General features: G+C 45.4%; 2 protein-coding genes across 2 annotated transcripts in view; one reads left to right on the top strand and one right to left on the bottom strand.

Moving 5' to 3' along the window:
* The first annotated feature begins 3,634 nt into the window (after nt 1-3,634).
* On the top strand, nt 3,635-7,029 carry DUSP12 (dual specificity phosphatase 12). The gene is made up of 6 exons (XM_018908189.3): nt 3,635-3,932; nt 4,009-4,122; nt 4,207-4,325; nt 5,221-5,317; nt 5,717-5,903; nt 6,424-7,029. Exons 1-6 carry the CDS (start codon nt 3,664-3,666, stop codon nt 6,583-6,585), a joined length of 948 nt encoding a protein of 315 aa, XP_018763734.3. The 5' UTR covers nt 3,635-3,663; the 3' UTR covers nt 6,586-7,029.
* Nucleotides 7,030-7,269: 240 nt separating this feature from the next.
* The window catches only part of ATP6V1A (ATPase H+ transporting V1 subunit A), a 30,365-nt gene continuing 19,739 nt past the window's right edge, over nt 7,270-17,895 (bottom strand). The window contains exons 9-15 of the mRNA XM_030234194.2: nt 16,987-17,109; nt 16,784-16,898; nt 15,737-15,800; nt 14,802-15,005; nt 12,721-12,815; nt 11,372-11,543; nt 7,270-9,538 (exon numbers count right to left, since the gene is read on the bottom strand). Coding sequence (XP_030090054.1) covers nt 9,446-9,538; nt 11,372-11,543; nt 12,721-12,815; nt 14,802-15,005; nt 15,737-15,800; nt 16,784-16,898; nt 16,987-17,109 — 866 coding nt within the window. The 3' untranslated portion in view covers nt 7,270-9,445. The remainder of the gene's footprint in view (nt 9,539-11,371; nt 11,544-12,720; nt 12,816-14,801; nt 15,006-15,736; nt 15,801-16,783; nt 16,899-16,986; nt 17,110-17,895) is intronic.

Below are 17,895 nucleotides of genomic sequence, written 5' to 3'. Positions count from 1 at the left end.
CCCCTTCACCAGCAGGACCCATGCAAAGTAAGTTCCTGCTGCATTTAGATGTGAGGAAGACACAGAAATCCAGGCTGCTGTCTCTCATGTACGGCTTTTTGAAGATGTCCCCACCACTTCACTGTGTGCCACCCCTGGCAACACGGGCTGTGGGCTGCAGACTCTTCCCACAAATCCTCTGATGTACAGACCCTGAATGACCCAAAAGCCAGAAGAACAGAGCCACCCTGCTGTGCAATGAAGGATGCAGATAAATTCTTCTAGGAGGGAAGAGGGTGTTATGCCTCTGCCCAGGCGCTTTTGCTCTCACAGCAGGAAAATGGGTTTTGCTGGATCCTGGTTGTGCTGTGAGGATCCATTTCTGGGCAGCCCAGAGAAGGCTGGCATTTTCCTTTCCCTTAGGAAGCAGCAGGGCAGACACACGCAGAGCTGGAATGCACTTGCTGGAGCGAGTGGGCAGCAGCCCATCATCTGACTGGCTTTTTCTTTGCACCTGAGCTCCCCGCAACTGCTTAATTAGTCACACGGTTTCCTGGAACCTGGGGGAGAACATCACAATTTTCGGTGGTAGAGGAGAAGGTGATGGGGGGAGGCGGAGGCGGGGGGAGAACAAGCATTTGCAAATCAGACTGAAAATAAATATTTACTCTAATTTGGGAGTCATGAGCAAATTCAGGACACATCATCTCAGGCTGCAGGTGGCAAATACAGCAAAGGGGGTGTGCAGAGAAACAGTGAGGTTTAGGGAGTGCAGTTTTGGTCATGTGAAGCCATTAGGTACCGAGTTGTCTATGGCCTCTGCCCCAAGGACTTTGTTCTTACCCCCACTACAGCTTTTTAGTTTGAAATCCCATCTTTTTCACATTACCTGATTATCCATGGCTTTAGAAAGCAGCGTGGAGGACTGCAGTGCTAACACTACCACTGGACCAGCCTCTTGGGATCCTGCATCAAGCCCTGCCTGGTTTTAGTTGCAGACTAAAACTGTTTGCCCCTGCACACTCACAGATTTGAAGGTTAACAGAGATTATTGACCACCCCTTAGTATTCACATAATACCTGGATAATATAACCCTGCTGTAAAACTCATAGCCCCTTCAGTAACTTGCAGTTGTCTGCAGACTTTTTTCAGATCCCTCAAGAAATGAATAATCTGTTTTTTCCCCACGGTAGTTTGCTACAACTGTTACCTGCTTTCACAAAGAAAGGTCCATACACAGTTTTATCTGGTTTTAATTTCCACCTGTCTTTCTTTTCAGTTTGTATGCTTTTTTCCCCCTGCTGTTACTGGAAAGTTGCCTGCATTTTTAAATGCTTTTTCAGTAAACCTTTCATTTCTCGCTGGTGGCAATGGCAACTGAAAGAGGACATTTTGCACATTTATGTAGCTTAAAATAATCTAAATGAGAGCTGTCAGAGACTCCCCTTACTCAGATACACAGGCACACCCTCTGGGTCACATTTATGCGATTTAGAACTGATCCATCCAAAGAAGGGATCTGCCTTTCCCTGGAGCAGCTTGCCAGCTGGACTGCTGCACAATCCCACAATCTCAGAGGCACTAGGGCAGGCATGGGACATGAGGCAGGATGGCAGCAAACTTTAGGCAGTGCCCTTGCACCCTTGGAAACCTTGGGGTCAATCTCAACTACAAAGAGTTGTCTCTGCTCAGTGGGCCACCAGCAGCACATGGAAACCCTCAGTTCTGGAAGCTGCCATCCCACTGCCCATCTCCCAGTGACACTGGCAACTGGTGCACGCTGTCTGCTGGCACTGGTGAGGAAATGTCTCGTGGGCAGCATCCTCACAGCATCTCTGGGGTGGCCCATCCCTCCTGCAGCACGGCAGCTGCTCCGCAGTATCCCAGCTCCATCCTCCTCTCCTGCGGGAAAGGGATAACAATCTCCCTTCTCTGGTTTCAGCCTCACCTTATCAGGTCTGAGGTGACTGCCAGTCTCACCTCCTCCGTGGCTAGTCAGCATCCTGCAAGGATCCCAGAGGCCCTTGCAGATGTTATTGCGAGTTTTGCCTACAGCTGTCTCCCATGGAGCTGCACTAGAACAATTCCCCAGAGACGGGAGTTAGGAACTTTAGGGTCTTCTATCCCATATAGTGGAGACAGGGTAAGGTTCTGTGTCCCAGCCATGGAGAGAGCATAGCACAGGTCTTTATAACAAAACTTGGCATTTTGCCATTATACAAAAGTGGATGGAGCCAGGCTCTTCTCACTGTTGCCAGCCACTAGGACACAGGCAGAAACTGATGCACAGGAAGTTATTCCTGACCATGAGGAAGAACTTTACTGTGTGAGTGATCATGCACTGGAACAAGTTGTCCAGAGAGGTGTGGAGTGAGACAGAAAACAGCCGGCAATTAAACTTTCCAACACAATTTAAAGTAAAAGAGATCAGGGATTCTTTATTATGAGTGTGCTGTATTCCCAGAAGGTATCTTCTCCAATTTAGCTGTGTCCAGAGTAAAATTCCTTCATAACCATACATATTCATTGCAGTGCACTTCTTATACAGAAACATCACTTTTCCTAGAACTAATTTGCATGGATTCCCTCAGAAATCCTTTATGGTCCTAGAGGGTCATCTAAAGGGGTTTCTGGTGGTCATACTCACTGAGTGCCCCCGAGAGGAAAGCTAATGTCTTCACAAACAATTTGATGGGTAAAGGTATGGGTATTAAAGTCTTTGACATGGATCTCAATATCTCTGCCAACTTTGGGCAGCAGGTTTGTTGCAGAGCCCAGAGAGCTTGGTTCCTGAAACTGTCAAGGGTCTGCACTTCTGATTTTGGGATAAAACAGTAGGTTCAAGGTGGGAATATGTGGCAAGCAGTTCAGGAAGGCTGTACTTTGCCATTACCTCAGCAATGGGGAAAGGAAGAGGGCAACATGTGGCCGGGAGTTTAGGATAAAAGGTGGCTGTGCTCTCCAAAACCTTGAGAGAGAAAACCCTGCAGGTGTGTGCTCCAGTGAACTCTCCCTTTATTCAAATAAAGTTCAGGACTCCTCTGTCTCCTTTTTGGACATAAACCTCTGGCATTTGTGGATTTTCCTGACACCCCCAATGACGCAGATTACCTTGGCTTGAACTTCTTTTGGGGCATGCACTATTGCTTCTTGTTAGATGGCTTTGCCACAAAAGCCACTATATTCCTCATTATCTGTTTATCCACTGGTTCCAGCTATATTTAGCATCCTGTGTGTCTACTTTTATACTCCCTTATCTATTTTGCTAGTTAGTATTTAAGTTCTATTTAGGAGCTTCAAGGGGAACTGAATACTTCCATTCTCTCTGTTGTCCGTCAGGAGTCTCCCTCACTGGAGGTACTCCAGAACCGTCTGGACACAATCCTGTAGCGTGTGCTTTTGGATGACCGTGCTTGAGCGGGGAGGCTGGACCAAATGATCCACGGTGGTCCCTTGCAACCTGACCGCTCCTGTGATACATATTTATTTCCTGAGCATTTGTAAGGAGACAGAGGGGTGGGGGGAAAAAAAGACGGCCACTGATAGAGGCGGCGAGGAGAGAATCTCGCCGATAGGCACAGCAGCGGGACGTTTACTACGGAAATTAAACCTTCCACACGGGCAAGGGAAGCGGAAAGCGCTGCGGCGCCGGGGGCGGCGCTACCCTCTCCGCTCCCGCAGCCATGGCGGCTCCCGGCGGGATGGTGCCGGTGCTGGCGGGGCTCTACGTGGGCGGCGCGGAGTCCTGCTCGTCCCCGGAGGCACTGTCGGCGGCGGGGGTGGTGGCGGTGCTGACGGTGGACGCGGAGGAGCCGCCGGCCGTGCCGGGGCTGCGGGCCATGCACGTCCGGGCGCGGGACGAGCCCGGCGCGGACCTGCTGAGCCGCCTGGACGAGTGCGCCGCGTTCCTGGGCGCGGCCCGGGCGGGCGGCGGCGCCGCTCTCGTCCGATGGTGAGCCCGGGGCCTCGGCGGGACCCGGCGCTGCCCGCGACGGCGCTGCCGCTGACGGGCCGCCCTTGCCTTGCAGCCACGCCGGGGTGAGCCGCAGCGTGGCCGTGGTCGCCGCCTACCTGATGAAGACGCAGGGGCTGGGCTGGGAGGAGGCGCTCGCCGCCGTGAGGGCCGCCAAGCCGGACGCGCAGTGAGTGCCCCGCCCGCGCCCCCCGCGGCCCCCGGGCCCCGTCGGTGCCCCCCTCACCCCGCTCTGCTCTCGGCTCCGCCGCAGGGTGAACCCCGGCTTCCAGGCGCAGCTGAAGCTCTACGAGGCGATGGGGTGCGCCGTGGACACCAGCAGCGTGCTCTACAAGCGGTACCGGCTGGAGATGCTCAGCCAGAGGTTCTCCGGTGAGTGGGAGCAGCGCGGGTGCGCGGAGCTGAGTCCCAGCAGGGAATGATCCCGAGTCCAGGAATGAGCCCTGTCAAAGGGGCTTGGCTTCGAGCGTGGCCCTCAAAGGAGCCGAGCCTGCACTTGGCCAGGGCAACGATTCACATTACACCAGCCCTAGAGAATCCCAGCTCATCAGTGGGGAGGGAAAAATGTGCCTTTGAGAGGGAAATAAAATCTGTAAGGAGCTGCGCTCTTTAGCAAAGTGCAAAAAATGGTAAAGGCCAATTTGATATTTTTCGTGATTTTTACATCCCTGACAAAGCAAACGGCATCCTCAGAAAATATGTCAGTGTGTTGAAAAAAAATTACATGCAAAACCTGAGATGAAGTTGAAATGCAGGTAATGAAGTAAACTTTCATATTTTAATTTGCAAGAGATACATGTGCATCAGTATAATTTTATAATAAAATAATAATCTTTAGCTTTTCTTGCAAGATCTCAGTGTTGCATACTCAGTGTCACAGTGCTGTTGCCCTTTATGTGTCATTGTCCTTAGCAGTTCTCATTTCCAAGCTGACTTTCTGTATTTTGGGCACTCAAACATTGGCACACCTGCTCAGAAACCTCCTCTACCTTTGCTTTCTGCTGAAGAACATAGAGCAAAATATCATTATTTTACCATGTCTAGGACCCAGTTCCTTACATTAAGCAAATCCCAGTCTTAGGCATGGCGGGATGAGGCTGTTTTGTTTTTAGCTTAACCTATTGGAATTGTTGAGAGAGCAAATGAAAGGAAAGAAGGTGGCTCCTACAGGCTGTGACTGGGGCAGAGGCACACTCCTGTCTCATTCCCAGGAATGCAGCGTGGCTGAGCTGACCTGATTCACAACATGGTCCTGACCCCTCTGCAGAGCCTCAAGACTTGCCCCGAGAAGTCTTTGCAGTTGATCCTACCACTGTATGTCAAACTTTGAACACAGAGGTTCTCTACAGATGCAGGAAATGCAGGTACTTTATATATTAAAAAAATACGTATTTTTCTATGTTTATAAAATACTTTCCATTTCGCCTTAAAATGTCATTGTGAATTCTACTCAAGAGTAGAATAACTTGTGTAAATCAATGGGCATGTCATTCTTGTCAGGTCAGGGATGAGCTGTTTCCTAAGTTTCCATACTGTGTTTGCCAAAAAAAAAAAAAAAAAAATCAAAACTACAAAATACTAAACCTTTTGTTCCCTGGACTGGTGCTTGTGAACCTTCCAGACTAATAAAAAAAAGTATGATTTGTACTCCTGTTTAATTTTTGAGAGTCAGGAGACCCATATCCTTATTTTCTATTGTCTGTAGATTTGCCCAGTTAAAAAACCCATTTGTTTTACTTTTTTCCCCATGTCCTGGAGGACAGACGTGCTCTGTTCCGTAGCTCCAGCATTTTGTCCCACACGGAAGGAATGGGACCGACAGCCTTTGCCCACAAGAGGATAACAGAGTCTGCACGGCTTTCTGGGAATGGCCAGGAAAAGTGCACCTCGTACTTCATCGAGCCCGTGCAGTGGATGGAACCAGCATTGCTTGGAGTAATGGAAGGACAGGTGAAGTAGAGCATGCACTTTAGTCTTTGGATTTTTGGTTTGGGTTTTTTTTATTTTTGCAAATGCAGAATTGTGTTTCTTCCCCAAAAGGAAAACCCTGATACAAGGTCCTAGGCCTCCCCAGCCTTTCTGGTGTGAATTTTTCAGGTTACAGGCAGATGCTTAAATGTAAAATACTTTTTCACAAGGAAATGAGTTGATGCTCTGCTTGTGCTGACAACACCAGCCAGGATCTTGGAGAGTAAGATTTATCTGCTGTTGGTTTCTATTCTGAGAAAGATTTGTGGGACTTCAGAAGCCTGTTGCGGTCTCAGGCTGACCGAGTCCTTTGGACCCTGGCAAAACCATCTTGGAATCCCACCAGGTCCCAGCAGCTGCATCTCCACACCATCCCATCTGCCAGCACAGCTGCCTGCTACACCCCAGGGCTAAAGAGCCCTTCCAGTTTGGTTTTTGACCTGTTTCTAACTAGGTCCACATCAGCACATGTCTTAGACTGAGTCCTGGGTTTTTCTTGCAGCTTCTGTGTCCCAAATGCACGTCGAAGCTGGGCTCCTTCAGCTGGAGGGGGGACCAGTGTTCCTGTGGCCGCTGGGTGACGCCGGCCTTCCAGATCCACAAAAGTCGAGTGGATGAAGTGAGGACATTGCCTGTTGGTAACTTCCAGACTGCCAAAACCTGAACTCATCACTTCACTTGATGGATTTCTTAACATCTACTGAGAACTACTACTTCATGGTTGCCAGGAAATGAGCTTATGACTTCCAACCCTTTGTGAGTGAGGTGGTGGAATTACTTGAACACCTTCAGCTTGCTGGATCTCTTAATATATTCTATGAAATACCAGAACACTTTCTTCAAAGAGGTGTTACAGAGTGATCAAATCTACAAAATGGGCCAAGTGTGATGTTTTTAGTGTATTCTTTATTTATGTGTTGCTGTTCAGAGAAGGTCTCAACTCCTTATTCAAAAGGAGTTGCTGTGGGCAGTAGTGCTGCTCAGCTTCTGATCCAAAGTGCCAAGTGCCCTCAACTTAAACAATTGCAGTTGTTTTGCATGCATGGCAGCAAAAGGCAAGCTTACAGTTACACTTTTATTGTATTAAAATTAATCCTAAAATACCTGCCTTAAGAGTATTTACTACTTTGTAACTCATTCATGTAAGGTGTGAGGAGATTGTGCAAGCTGTAATGGAATGGGAGAACTGAAGTAAAGAGTCCATGCCAAATAACTGCTTGCAGTTTTGAAGAAATCCCTAAAGTGATGAAGTAATTTTTTCTAAGCAAGCTGTCACCTTTTGTGATGGGCTGCTGTGTACACCACTGCATAGGTTTGGTTTGACATAAAAAAATTAGGACAGATAAAACCTAATTTAAATCAATTTTATTTTCATTGACTTGAACAATTTTTTTAATTTATTTTTTTACACAATTTCCAGCAACGTACATTATGAAATATACAAGATAAAGTAGGTGGTGGGGTTCCGCCCATGTTGTAATTCCTCCCACAGCTGTGGAAGGAAGACTTGCAGGACACAGTGAACATCAGAATCTCAACACTGAAAACAGACACGAAACAAAAAGGACAAAAATATATATGAAACTTTGAACTGGTCACACTTCAGGGCCAGGTACAGCACAATAAATATTAGAACTGCATTATCTTAGACATCTTCTGTAAAGTTTATAACATCCTCTATTTAAAGAGATAAGAACATCTGGTTTCTAGCATGAAATGCTACATTGTACAGTGGTGAAGGGTACAAATGATGAGCCCAGCAAGGGCTTGGATGGTGACTACTCATTCACACATGCTCGTTGATAAAATAAGCAGCATACACCAAAAGTTTAGTGAGCTGTAAACTTAAGCGTTCACTACCAGAATATCAGCTGGAGGAGCAGTTTCTTTTCGGGAGAACCAAAAATAGTCAATCCCTTTAAGTTTCAGCTGGGCTCTCCCCTGGCAAACAGTGGGTTGATACCATAATGGAAGTGGCAGCATTTGGTCCGTAGCACAAGATCCCTTTGCATCACTACTGTTCAAAGCTGGCGCCGGTGGAAATACTTCAGTGCAGAATTAACGCTCGCGCAGGCACGGTGTCACCAACAACAGGTGCTGTCTCAGGACTAACAAAGCAGTAGGTGGCAGCTGGAACCCAGCTGGGCATGGGATGCCACCATACACAATCAAGAGGGAGAGACTGGAGAGGATGCCAGCATCTCTCTCTCTTGCACTCTGGAGCAATGGGATGAGTGCTGGGCTCGGGGAGTTTGACAGAAAGGCTGCGCTCTGCTCATTCCTCATCTCAGTCTAGTTTTACCAATAAAAAAAGCCCAAGAGACAGCAGTTTCAGCTGCTTGACAGAGTGCTTTCAGAGCACAGAGCAGAAGACCAGAGCCACTGGTTTCTCTTGCATCGTAATCAACAAGGCAGGAGTAAATACATTTTGTACTCGTCAACCTTCCCCCATTCATCCCCTGCCCCCAGCTGAGCATCATACATTCCTCTTATACAAGAACTGGGGACCTTCTGTGCCACCACCCAACAGGCCCGGTGAGCACAGGTGGAGGAAGAAGGCTAAGCACATGCTTTCTTTTCCTTGGCATAACCTGGGCCTTGCACTGGGGGCAACTGCGCTGGCCGAGCACCACCAAGGAAGGACCACGCTGTGGTCAGCACGTGTGGCATCACTGTACCTTGCCAACCATGCCCTGCAGTACATGGTGGCATCACAAGTTTCACAAAGTAAAGCAGCTGAGTGTCAGGAAATTTTACAGGATGAAAGGGAGCCAAGAAGGTAAAATTCTGCTGGAAGCTGAGCACCTGTGGCTTTGATTTTAGCTGATGCTGAGTCCAACAGTCCTATCTGCATTAAATAGGAAGATAAAACTGTATTTCTCCAGTGTACAAAATTATACCAGTCACTTGCATATGCTCGTGTTCTAGTTAGTCCCTTCCTGAAGAGGACCAGAACTACCACATTTCAGTACCAAAAGACTCAGCTGAGAGACTCAGAAATGACAGAGTAGTGAAGAATTTTTGGTTGTATCAACATGTCATCAGAATAAGGTCAAAAATTCTGTTTGAGAACAGGGAGTTCTATGTCTGATAGTCACTTAGCAAAGTGGCAGGTGTAAATGCCCTTCCCACTGCCAGCTCGCAATGTACTGCATGACTGCATGAAGACCTACACCTCCTCTGCCAGTGCAGCTCAACTGGTTACACCCCGAGGTGAAAGACTGGTTAACAGGAGAGCTGGGAGAGGAAAGGTTAAGTTTTTCCCACCCTAGAAGTGTACAACAGCATTTCCTCACTCAGCCATGCCCATTCACACATCACTCACCACTTCAGATGCACAAAGCAATGCCAAATACAAACTAAGAGGAATGTTTCTTGTAAAGACACTCTCTGAGTATGAACAGGGGAAACAGAGGGTTATTTATCAACTCAAGTACTGTTGCATCATTCTTGTAAGGTAGGGAAGCAGAGGAGCTGAGATGAGGAACTGAGAGGACAAACTGGAGTGGTCACAGAGGTCAAGCCTAGTCTTCCAGACTGCGAAATGCATTCTGCATATCCTCAAACAGCTGAGCATAGTCCGCCTTGATTTTTGTTTCACCATCTTTGACGGGGTCCTGAAAGAACACAGCAAGTAAACAGATCCATCAGGAAAAGTCCATGGTAATTAAGTCAGCCCTGGTTTGCCACTGCTGTAACCTTGGGATTAACACTTGCCAACTGCAGAGCAGGCACTGTAGCTCTGTCTTGGCATCCTGTCTGTCTCACCAACAGCCACAGGGTTTAAATCTCATTCTCTTCCCACATTAGTGAGCAGGCAGAATGGGTGGGAGTACTGGAAAGAGATTTTTTTTTTTTATGAGCAGTGGTTACTGCACTGTAAAGCAACTGATGTGGAAAGCAATCGAGAACACTGAGGGTCTTGGTTAATGCTGTGTGAGTTAAGAGCTACAGTGGTTAATACCAGCTCCTATCCCCACACCAAATGCAGTGAGTCCCAGTAAGCAGAAGAGTTACTCTGCAATTACTTAGAGGTTGTTTGATTTAAATTAAAATGTATAGTGTAATCATTAAAATCTCAAAAATGTCTTTGTACAGCTTCATTTTCTCAGAAAATTTTTCACGAAAGACAAAGGCAAAAAATTTATCAGCTTTGCTCTGTGGCTGCAAGGTTTTCTCTGCAAGAAGCATGAACTATTGGGCTGTGCAATCTGTTTAATATCTTCATGCTCCTCTGGGTCAGTGAAACTCTTGGTAAACACAGAGGCTTTACATGTGTGCATGCACTACTTCTTACATTGTGTCTCCAAAGTACCCAAACCACAGGATGCAGGACATCTGAATCCTCACACCTATCAGACTGTGATCTGGGGAATACAATTTTCCTTTCATAACTTAACATATATTCACTCTGGATTCCCTTTTTCAGCCATGCTGTCCACTGCTCTGCTGTACCTCAGGTGCCTGCTAGTGCACCAAGGTTTGTAGGGAGTGTTTTAATTATTCTATCTACATAAGCAGCTCTCAAAGAAGCTCATGTCCCCAAGAGCATCTTGTTATGTTCTTGATGCTTTGAGAACATATACCAGGAACCCACGTACTGCAGAAACAAGCCAGTACCCTACAGGAACAGAATACATTGGCATAGCAGAATATTTAATTCTAAACACATTTAATCCACTGCTACTTGTTCTTCGAAGATTTGCAGTATTGACTTACATGAGTTTTAACAGAGTAAGCATTACATTTCATAGAGGAGATCAGTCAGCATCATAGGTTACCATTGTCCTACCAGTAACTGCTAAACCAGCATGCTCTGGATGAGTTTTAGTAAAGCTGTACCCTAAAATGACAGCTACTGAGGTTATCCAGAACAGGTGCTCCAATCCACTTGTTTTGTCTTAAGCCCATGCTAAACTTACTCCTCCCTTCCTCTCCCCACTTCAAGCAGTCTCTTGTATATTAGAAACAGGTATAAGCAGCCTGAAGTTTAAATCCAGGATAAACTGAGAGAAATGTTAACTGAGCTATTGTAAATAGAAGTTAAGGAAAGAAACACTCCTGCAATAATATATGATGTGTCCCATGTTTGGCTTCAGGATGCTTCTCTTTGACAGTAGTCTCCTTCAAACATGTTATAATGTTTTCACAGAATTTTATCACAAAACCCCCAAAGCAAGCTGGAAAAGATGCTTGTACTGTTACCATGACTATATGTAACACAGAAAAGACTGCTGAAGGTGGGGTTGCCAAGGCTGTGCAGTTAGCATCAGCTGACTGGATTTCTGCACTGACCTCTGCTCACAAACCAATTCTTTACTGCCTTCAAATGATGGCAAAGTCTCTGTTCACAGACCTTTATCAAAGGTCTTTGTGTGTTTATCACTTTGTGAGTCAGTCTTCCAGAGGCCCTGGAAGCTCACAGGAAGCAGGACAACCCACTTCCTTACCTTGAACTTCATGGAGGTAAGTCTGTAGAGGATTTCGCTCATGTTCTCTCGGATGATGGACCACGTGATCTTATTGTCACTCTGAGCTGTGGTTTCTACAGCGCGGCGTGCCATGTCATAAAATGCAATCATGTTGGAAAGCATTCCCACTGTTTTATAGAAAGGGCAGAACCTGATGGAATAGAAGGGGACCTGTCAGGCATCTTGGAACAGTTATCAGCATCTTCCCCTGACAGAAAGAGTCCCAACCTGCTTTCCTCCAGGGATTTTTAATACATACTGCCAAAGGAGAGGGGCTGCCTCAAACAGGTCCCACATTTTTAAACAGTCAAATTGCAGGCCAAGACAATCATCCTGAAGCTGACTGAAGTTGAGGTTTGTGAAACAGTACCCAAACATTCAGGCAAAACAGGAGTGAACAGGAACTGCTGCTCTACAAGTCTCGCATTTCAATGTGTGCCAATGCTAACAAGTAAAGGAAAACAATGAGCAGGCAACAGAATTCCTCCTTCCTGTTTTGTCCATCAAGGGAGCAGGCTTCCTCCTAACAGGCTGGGATGACAGCTCTGCAAATTTCTTTGCTCACAAGAAAGGCAGTTTCTCTATGACAAGAGCTCTTCCTGCAGTTCCATTTTTAATGGGTAGGTGAGTGCCATGAAAGGTACCTCATTACTATTTATGTGCTACTTCCTGTGCTTCCTATAGCATACACACATACCTGTCCTAGTAACCTGATCAAAGGCACACACTGTTACAAAATGATGCATGTCAACTTTTTTAGTGACGAAGTACTCGAGACTTCCTGATCTACCTGGGTTGGGGAGGGAGATGAAGTACAAAAAGGCCCCTTGTCAGGCTGTTAAAACACAAGGATAGCATGGAAAGAAGAAAAGAAGAGTTCACTAGGGAGAAAGAGAGAGTAAGGTTTTTTTTTGATGGATCAGACTTAGTCAAGAATTATACAATAGTAACTGAAAGCAGATTCTTGCAGTCCCCTGTGTACTGATGGAATAAACAGGAAGACTTTGGATGTTGTCTATGAAAATCAAGCAGTCCTGTCCTCCTCCTCAGATGTTCTACTGCAGAAACACTGGCTAACAGAACAATAGAGGAGAACCCTCTATTGTTCCTGACCTGGGAACCCCAAAGGGTTCTGCTCTCAGGAGGGGTCTGCATGCCCTGGATAAGGCAATGTGAATGCACTGCTAAATGAGCTACCTAAACACAGTTCTTCCACTTCTCTACAGACAGTAACATTAATTTCTGCACTGGTCAGCTTCCATGTGAAATAACTGTATCAGTCCAGACTGCACAGGACTAAGAGGGAAGAGTGGCCAGTCAGATCTCACCTGTCATAAGGCGTGTAACCATTCTGCTGCAAGAAGTCATCTTTTATCAGCTTGGCAACCTCCAAGGTAATTTTATCTGTTTCTGCCAAGGAAGCCTAGAAAAGTAAGGTAAACAGTTAGTTTAGTACTCAAGTCCATGAAGACACAGAATGTCCTGGCCAAGAACAGCTGTCTGACAGTACCTGTCTTCCCACCCTCCTAAGACAGGATTAAGCAAAACTCTGTCTTTTGGGTATTTCTCACTCCTTGCTATAGAACAGCCAATTTAACTGCCACATTAAGATGGGCCAAACAATCAGTAAGTCTGCTTTAGGTCTATCTGATGATAAAGGGAACTTCCTTCCCACTGTTTAAGACCATGGAAAAGCCACAGGACACTGAAAATGCACGTGGCTTTGCTATGAGATACATTGAAGCATCATCCTCCTACATAAAGAGAAATTCATTTTTACCTTCCTCAACCCTCATGGAAGAAGGACTAGATCTCAGCATGCTAAATCAAGAAGCAAGCTAAAGGATTTGGTACTAGTCTGCACCGTTACCAATGTCCTTTTCCCACCTGGCATTCAAGAAAAGAAAAGGATTTGATGAAAATGCCTCTCATACTCCAGAGGAAAGCCACAACTGCTGCACACTGCTGCTCCTGGCACCGCTTGGCTCTTGGTTGCTCTTCTCCACCTTCATCATCCATTTCTGAATGGGCCTGATTAAGCTTTAAGTAGTCCAACTTGCTTTCTAGACCTTCTTTGTTTGGACCTTCTTTCATGAGGAGACTAACAGCATTCAGAGCCAAAAAGAAAAATCTACACTGACTGTACTTCCACAATTCCCCCTCTCCAAAGGTTTGTTGCAGTTGTTAGCCAAGCCCAGACGGAAAGGAACTGTCAAATATAACATCTCTGAGAAAAAAATCGCCAGTTCCAGTAAGTCTGTCGTGAGAACAATGCCTAGTCACAAGTACTGGCTTATGAATATCCCTTCCACACCAAGGACCTAATCCTACCTTGCTTTGCAAACCACTCTTTTAGAAGATGGTTTTGTAAATAGAGATCTTGAAAAAGTCCTATGACCCCATTTCCTTTTTTTCCAAAGACACATCAAGAGAAGAGAGCTCTGCTAGGCAAGATGTGATGAAAAGTCTTGTCTTGGTTGGACTAAAACATCAGTGAAGAGACAGAGCACCACGAGCAAACCTCCTCCATGTAACTGTATTTAATACATATTACTACACACTACTACAGCTCTGTAAATCATAATAGCTCATCTGAACATCGCAGAATTAAAGTACTGTCAAGTATGTGCCAGGAACCTGCCAATTATCATATTTACAGTGCTAAGCTGAAACACAGTTTTCACTGGGTCCTTTCTGAGAGCTTTCAATGGAAATTTTCTGTCCAAGTTTAGCTTTCTCTTCAAAACATTGAAGTGAAAAAAGGAAATTAAAGAATGCCTGCAAAATTGAGCCATATGTCACAGGTTTTCAAAAGAAAAAACAGATATTCACAAGTTCTTTAAAAAGCAGACTTCACCTTGTTTCTACAGGCCAACTTGTAAATGCCAACACCTCTGTCCTGAAGCTGGTAAGATAGTTTCTAATAAACTGTAACCCTTCAGGTGACTTCAACAGTAAAGATGGGTTTGCATAATTTCTCTACAAAGACTGCTTCCAATGGAATAGTACTTTAAGTTGCAGCAAAGGGCATTTCAGCAATAGAACTGAATAGAATAGAACACTAAAGCAAGTGAACTTTAAAGCAAGCAGTAGATGTCCCAATATCATTTACATGAGAAAAGCAGCACCAAGCCAAGGTTTAGCAAATCTGAAAAACTATTTGTCCTTAGAAGTCAAACAACATGTAGGAAAGTTGGAATAAAGCACAGTTTGAGGTGAGAGAGTCTGACATCTCCCAGTAATCCTCTGTGTGCAATGCAGTATCCATCAGGTGAGACAGTCTGATCTCCCAGTTATCTTTTGTGTGCAATGCAGTATCCATCAGGTCTGCTCCAAAACATGGTCAAAAGCCTGCACTACCCATAAGGAAATGGAGGATGGCTCAATGACACCACATCTGGTCACTCACCTTCCCAACAAGCTGCACAATCTCTGCAAGGTCCTCTTCCTCCTGTAGGATCTCTTTGGCCTTTGTCCTGAGAGGGACAAATTCTGTGAAATGTTTGTCGTAGTACTCGTCCAGGGCTCGCGTGTATTTGCTGTAGCTGATCAGCCAGTTCACAGATGGGAAGTGCTTGCGCTGGGCCAGCTTCTTATCCAGGCCCCAGAAAACCTGCCATAAGCCAGAAAGGTCAATCAGCTCTCCAAATCAAAAGTGAACTAAAATAATTGAAGGCAATTAAAAAATAAAAATAGAGGCAGTCAAGCAAGTTGGAGTTAATGCTGCATAGCAAAGGCTTCACAAATGGAAGCCTAGGAGCCTGGTAACTACAGCAGTGACATTCAAATAACACTTCTCAAAAAATGATGCAACTTCTAAGCTGAGTTCAGATTTATTCAGCTTGAGACTGCTCATGGGGGAGCAGTTAGCCACAGCAATGTCAATATTGGACTCTATGTAAAGCGGAGACCAAATAGCTGTAACTGCTTTTCCCAAAACTGCAAACAGTCGCAAGACACTCCCAGTCAGCTCCTCTGAGGATTTTTTGTGGTTTCAATGCACCTATATTAAGAGTGGTCTGCTTTCCATCTCAGCTGGAACAGATATATTTGCAGCACAGCTCAACGGGCAGCACTTAAAAAGCACAGATATCCCTGAGCAGGCAGTGTCGGAAGGAGTTGCTGCCTTCACTCCCTCTTCCAAAGGGGTCTCAAACACATCAGTTTGAGACCATCTCACAAGGTCGCCTTTCATAGTGTTAGAACATTTTCCAAAACACCCTATAACACTGCCTGTGTCAAATCAAAGCCCTCTCACCCCAGCCACTGGCACAAATGTGCTGAAGTACAACCATTTGGAGTCTAACAAAGTGGACAGAAAAGCTGCAATGTTGTGGGACGTACCTGAACAATGCCCAGAGTAGCAGATGTGACAGGATCAGAGAAGTCACCACCTGGGGGAGAGACACTGAGCAGGAAGAGATAGGGAAAGGTTATCAGAGTTGCTTTCACAGTTCAAACTGAAGTACTGAACATATGACTGACTGCACAGCTTAGTGCAGAGAAACCAGAAAAGTCAACATGATTTCAACTAAATAATAGATTGCAATTTGTTTGCAGAAAGTGCTTGTTGCATACCCACACAGGGGTAATATCAAGCATACCATGAAATAGTTACATCAGTGACTGATTGACAGTATTAAGGTGTAATTTCAGTCATGTTAGCTGCAGTGCAGTGATTTTACAGAAAACAGTATGCCAATTTGAAATTCTTTTTTATATTCACCTATACAGTAACTACCTCATTTGTGCTTGACACTCCAATACCCACCTTCCCAGAGATTAAAAAAAACAACTGTCTTCCAATCTCAAAAGCAGAAAGCCCTTATGTATGTATGTTGTGGAAAGCAGAACTAAGCAGAGCAAAAAATTAGCTCTGGGTCTTCTTGTAGATGCCAGGGGCCCTCCTGAAAACACAGGGAATCCACTTTGCCCAGGGTATGACACACAAACCAGTATCACCTAGGAGAATGCCTGCGGACAACATGCTTCTCACAGCACATCACAGCCTGAGATACACTGCTCCATGGAATTCTACTCTATTTGAGCATGAGAGTTGTGATTCATTATGCCCCCAAGTGCACACGCTACTGCTCTAACTGCCCCTTCTTTCCTGCTTTGAGCATGGTTTGACATACTTTTCAGAGAGCCCTAATGACATTCTTCCCTGAGCCACTTGATCCGATTGCTGTGCCTGTGATTGCACAGAGCTACCTGTCCGCATTCATTCCTTCTGCCCCCACGCACAACTTAGCGGCACTTCTGGGTGAACACAGACTAAGCATCCACCTACTCACTCCCATATTTTTAAGTTCTGCAGCTGCACAGAGCAACGAGACCTTTTTGTCTGAAAAAAAGGTATTGTGTCATACAAAGCAATGCAACACTCACGCTCCGACAATGCTGACGCTGCCTTCCCTCTCAGGATTCCCCAGACACTTCACTCTCCCGGCTCGCTCGTAGAAAGAGGCCAGCCGGGCACCGAGGTAGGCTGGATAACCACTGTCTGCAAACACCAACACACGGAGATTCAGCCAAAGCTCTGAGTTTGAAGGGCTGCATTTACAAGCCTAGAATGAGGAAAGACTACTCACCAGCTGGCATTTCAGCCAGTCGCCCTGAGATTTCCCTGAGGGCCTCAGCCCACCGGGAAGTGGAGTCTGCCATCATACTGACATGGTAGCCCATATCGCGGAAATACTCGGACAGGGTGATTCCTGTGACAAACACAACAGCCTGCTGCAGGATACAGTGCAGAAAAGAATTCTATGCTTATACATCATCATAAATATGTAAATAAACCAAATGATTTGATTTACATTTTGATGGAAACAGACAATGGAAGTTATTCTTCCTGCTTATGTCCCTGCTGTCTCCTTTTTTTTTGCTGTTACTGTTTTTTTCTTCTCACTCACCTCCTTTTTGTTTATGAACCACTCAGATTCATCTTACATTCATGTGTATTTCTTTGAACAGACACTGCAGTGTCACTGATGCTACTCTCTCCCTCACTGAAATCATGAACAAAGACTCTAACTGTAAAATGTCTCCTTTCCTTTCAAACCACCAGAATACAAGAGTGAGAAAAGGTCGTGTTTTATCTGAATTATCTGACAACTGTTCATAAAAAAGAACTTTAAAAAAAGCCTTTAAGAGGCTGCAAAGGAAATATTAGTCTACCAGCTCAGAGAACACTATTCCGATCCATTAAGTAGCTGTACTTGTCAGGAAAAAGCTTGTCAAAACCTAAAGCATAGAGAATTAACACATGCAGAAAACCTACACAAGTCCTGGCACACTAAATTCACCTTATAAACAAAATTTACTGAATATTCAGAAATTGCAACTATATGCAAGCAAGTCAGATTCAGTTAAGATACTAAGACTTAGTACAGACAAGGTCTGAAAAGGTTTACTTCTGAAACTAAACTAGCTTCTTGATATGTTCATCTCAGGAACTGAATATACTAGAGCATGATGACTTGCTTTATACACACAGCTTT

The sequence above is a fragment of the Serinus canaria genome, chromosome 1 (genome assembly GCF_022539315.1).
Source record: "Serinus canaria isolate serCan28SL12 chromosome 1, serCan2020, whole genome shotgun sequence".
NCBI classification, from domain to species: Eukaryota; Metazoa; Chordata; class Aves; order Passeriformes; family Fringillidae; genus Serinus; species Serinus canaria.
This window is presented reverse-complemented; position numbering and strand designations above follow the sequence as displayed.

Excerpts from the sequence above, each read along its gene's own strand:
- DUSP12 (XM_018908189.3), top strand. The coding sequence starts at position 3,664 with ATGGCGGCTCCCGGCGGGATGGTGCCGGTGCTGGCGGGGCTCTACGTG. Across the intron at positions 4,123-4,206 it reads GCCGCCAAGCCGGACGCGCA|GGTGAACCCCGGCTTCCAGG; the intron begins GTGAGTGCCCCG and ends GCTCCGCCGCAG. Across the intron at positions 4,326-5,220 it reads GCTCAGCCAGAGGTTCTCCG|AGCCTCAAGACTTGCCCCGA; the intron begins GTGAGTGGGAGC and ends ACCCCTCTGCAG.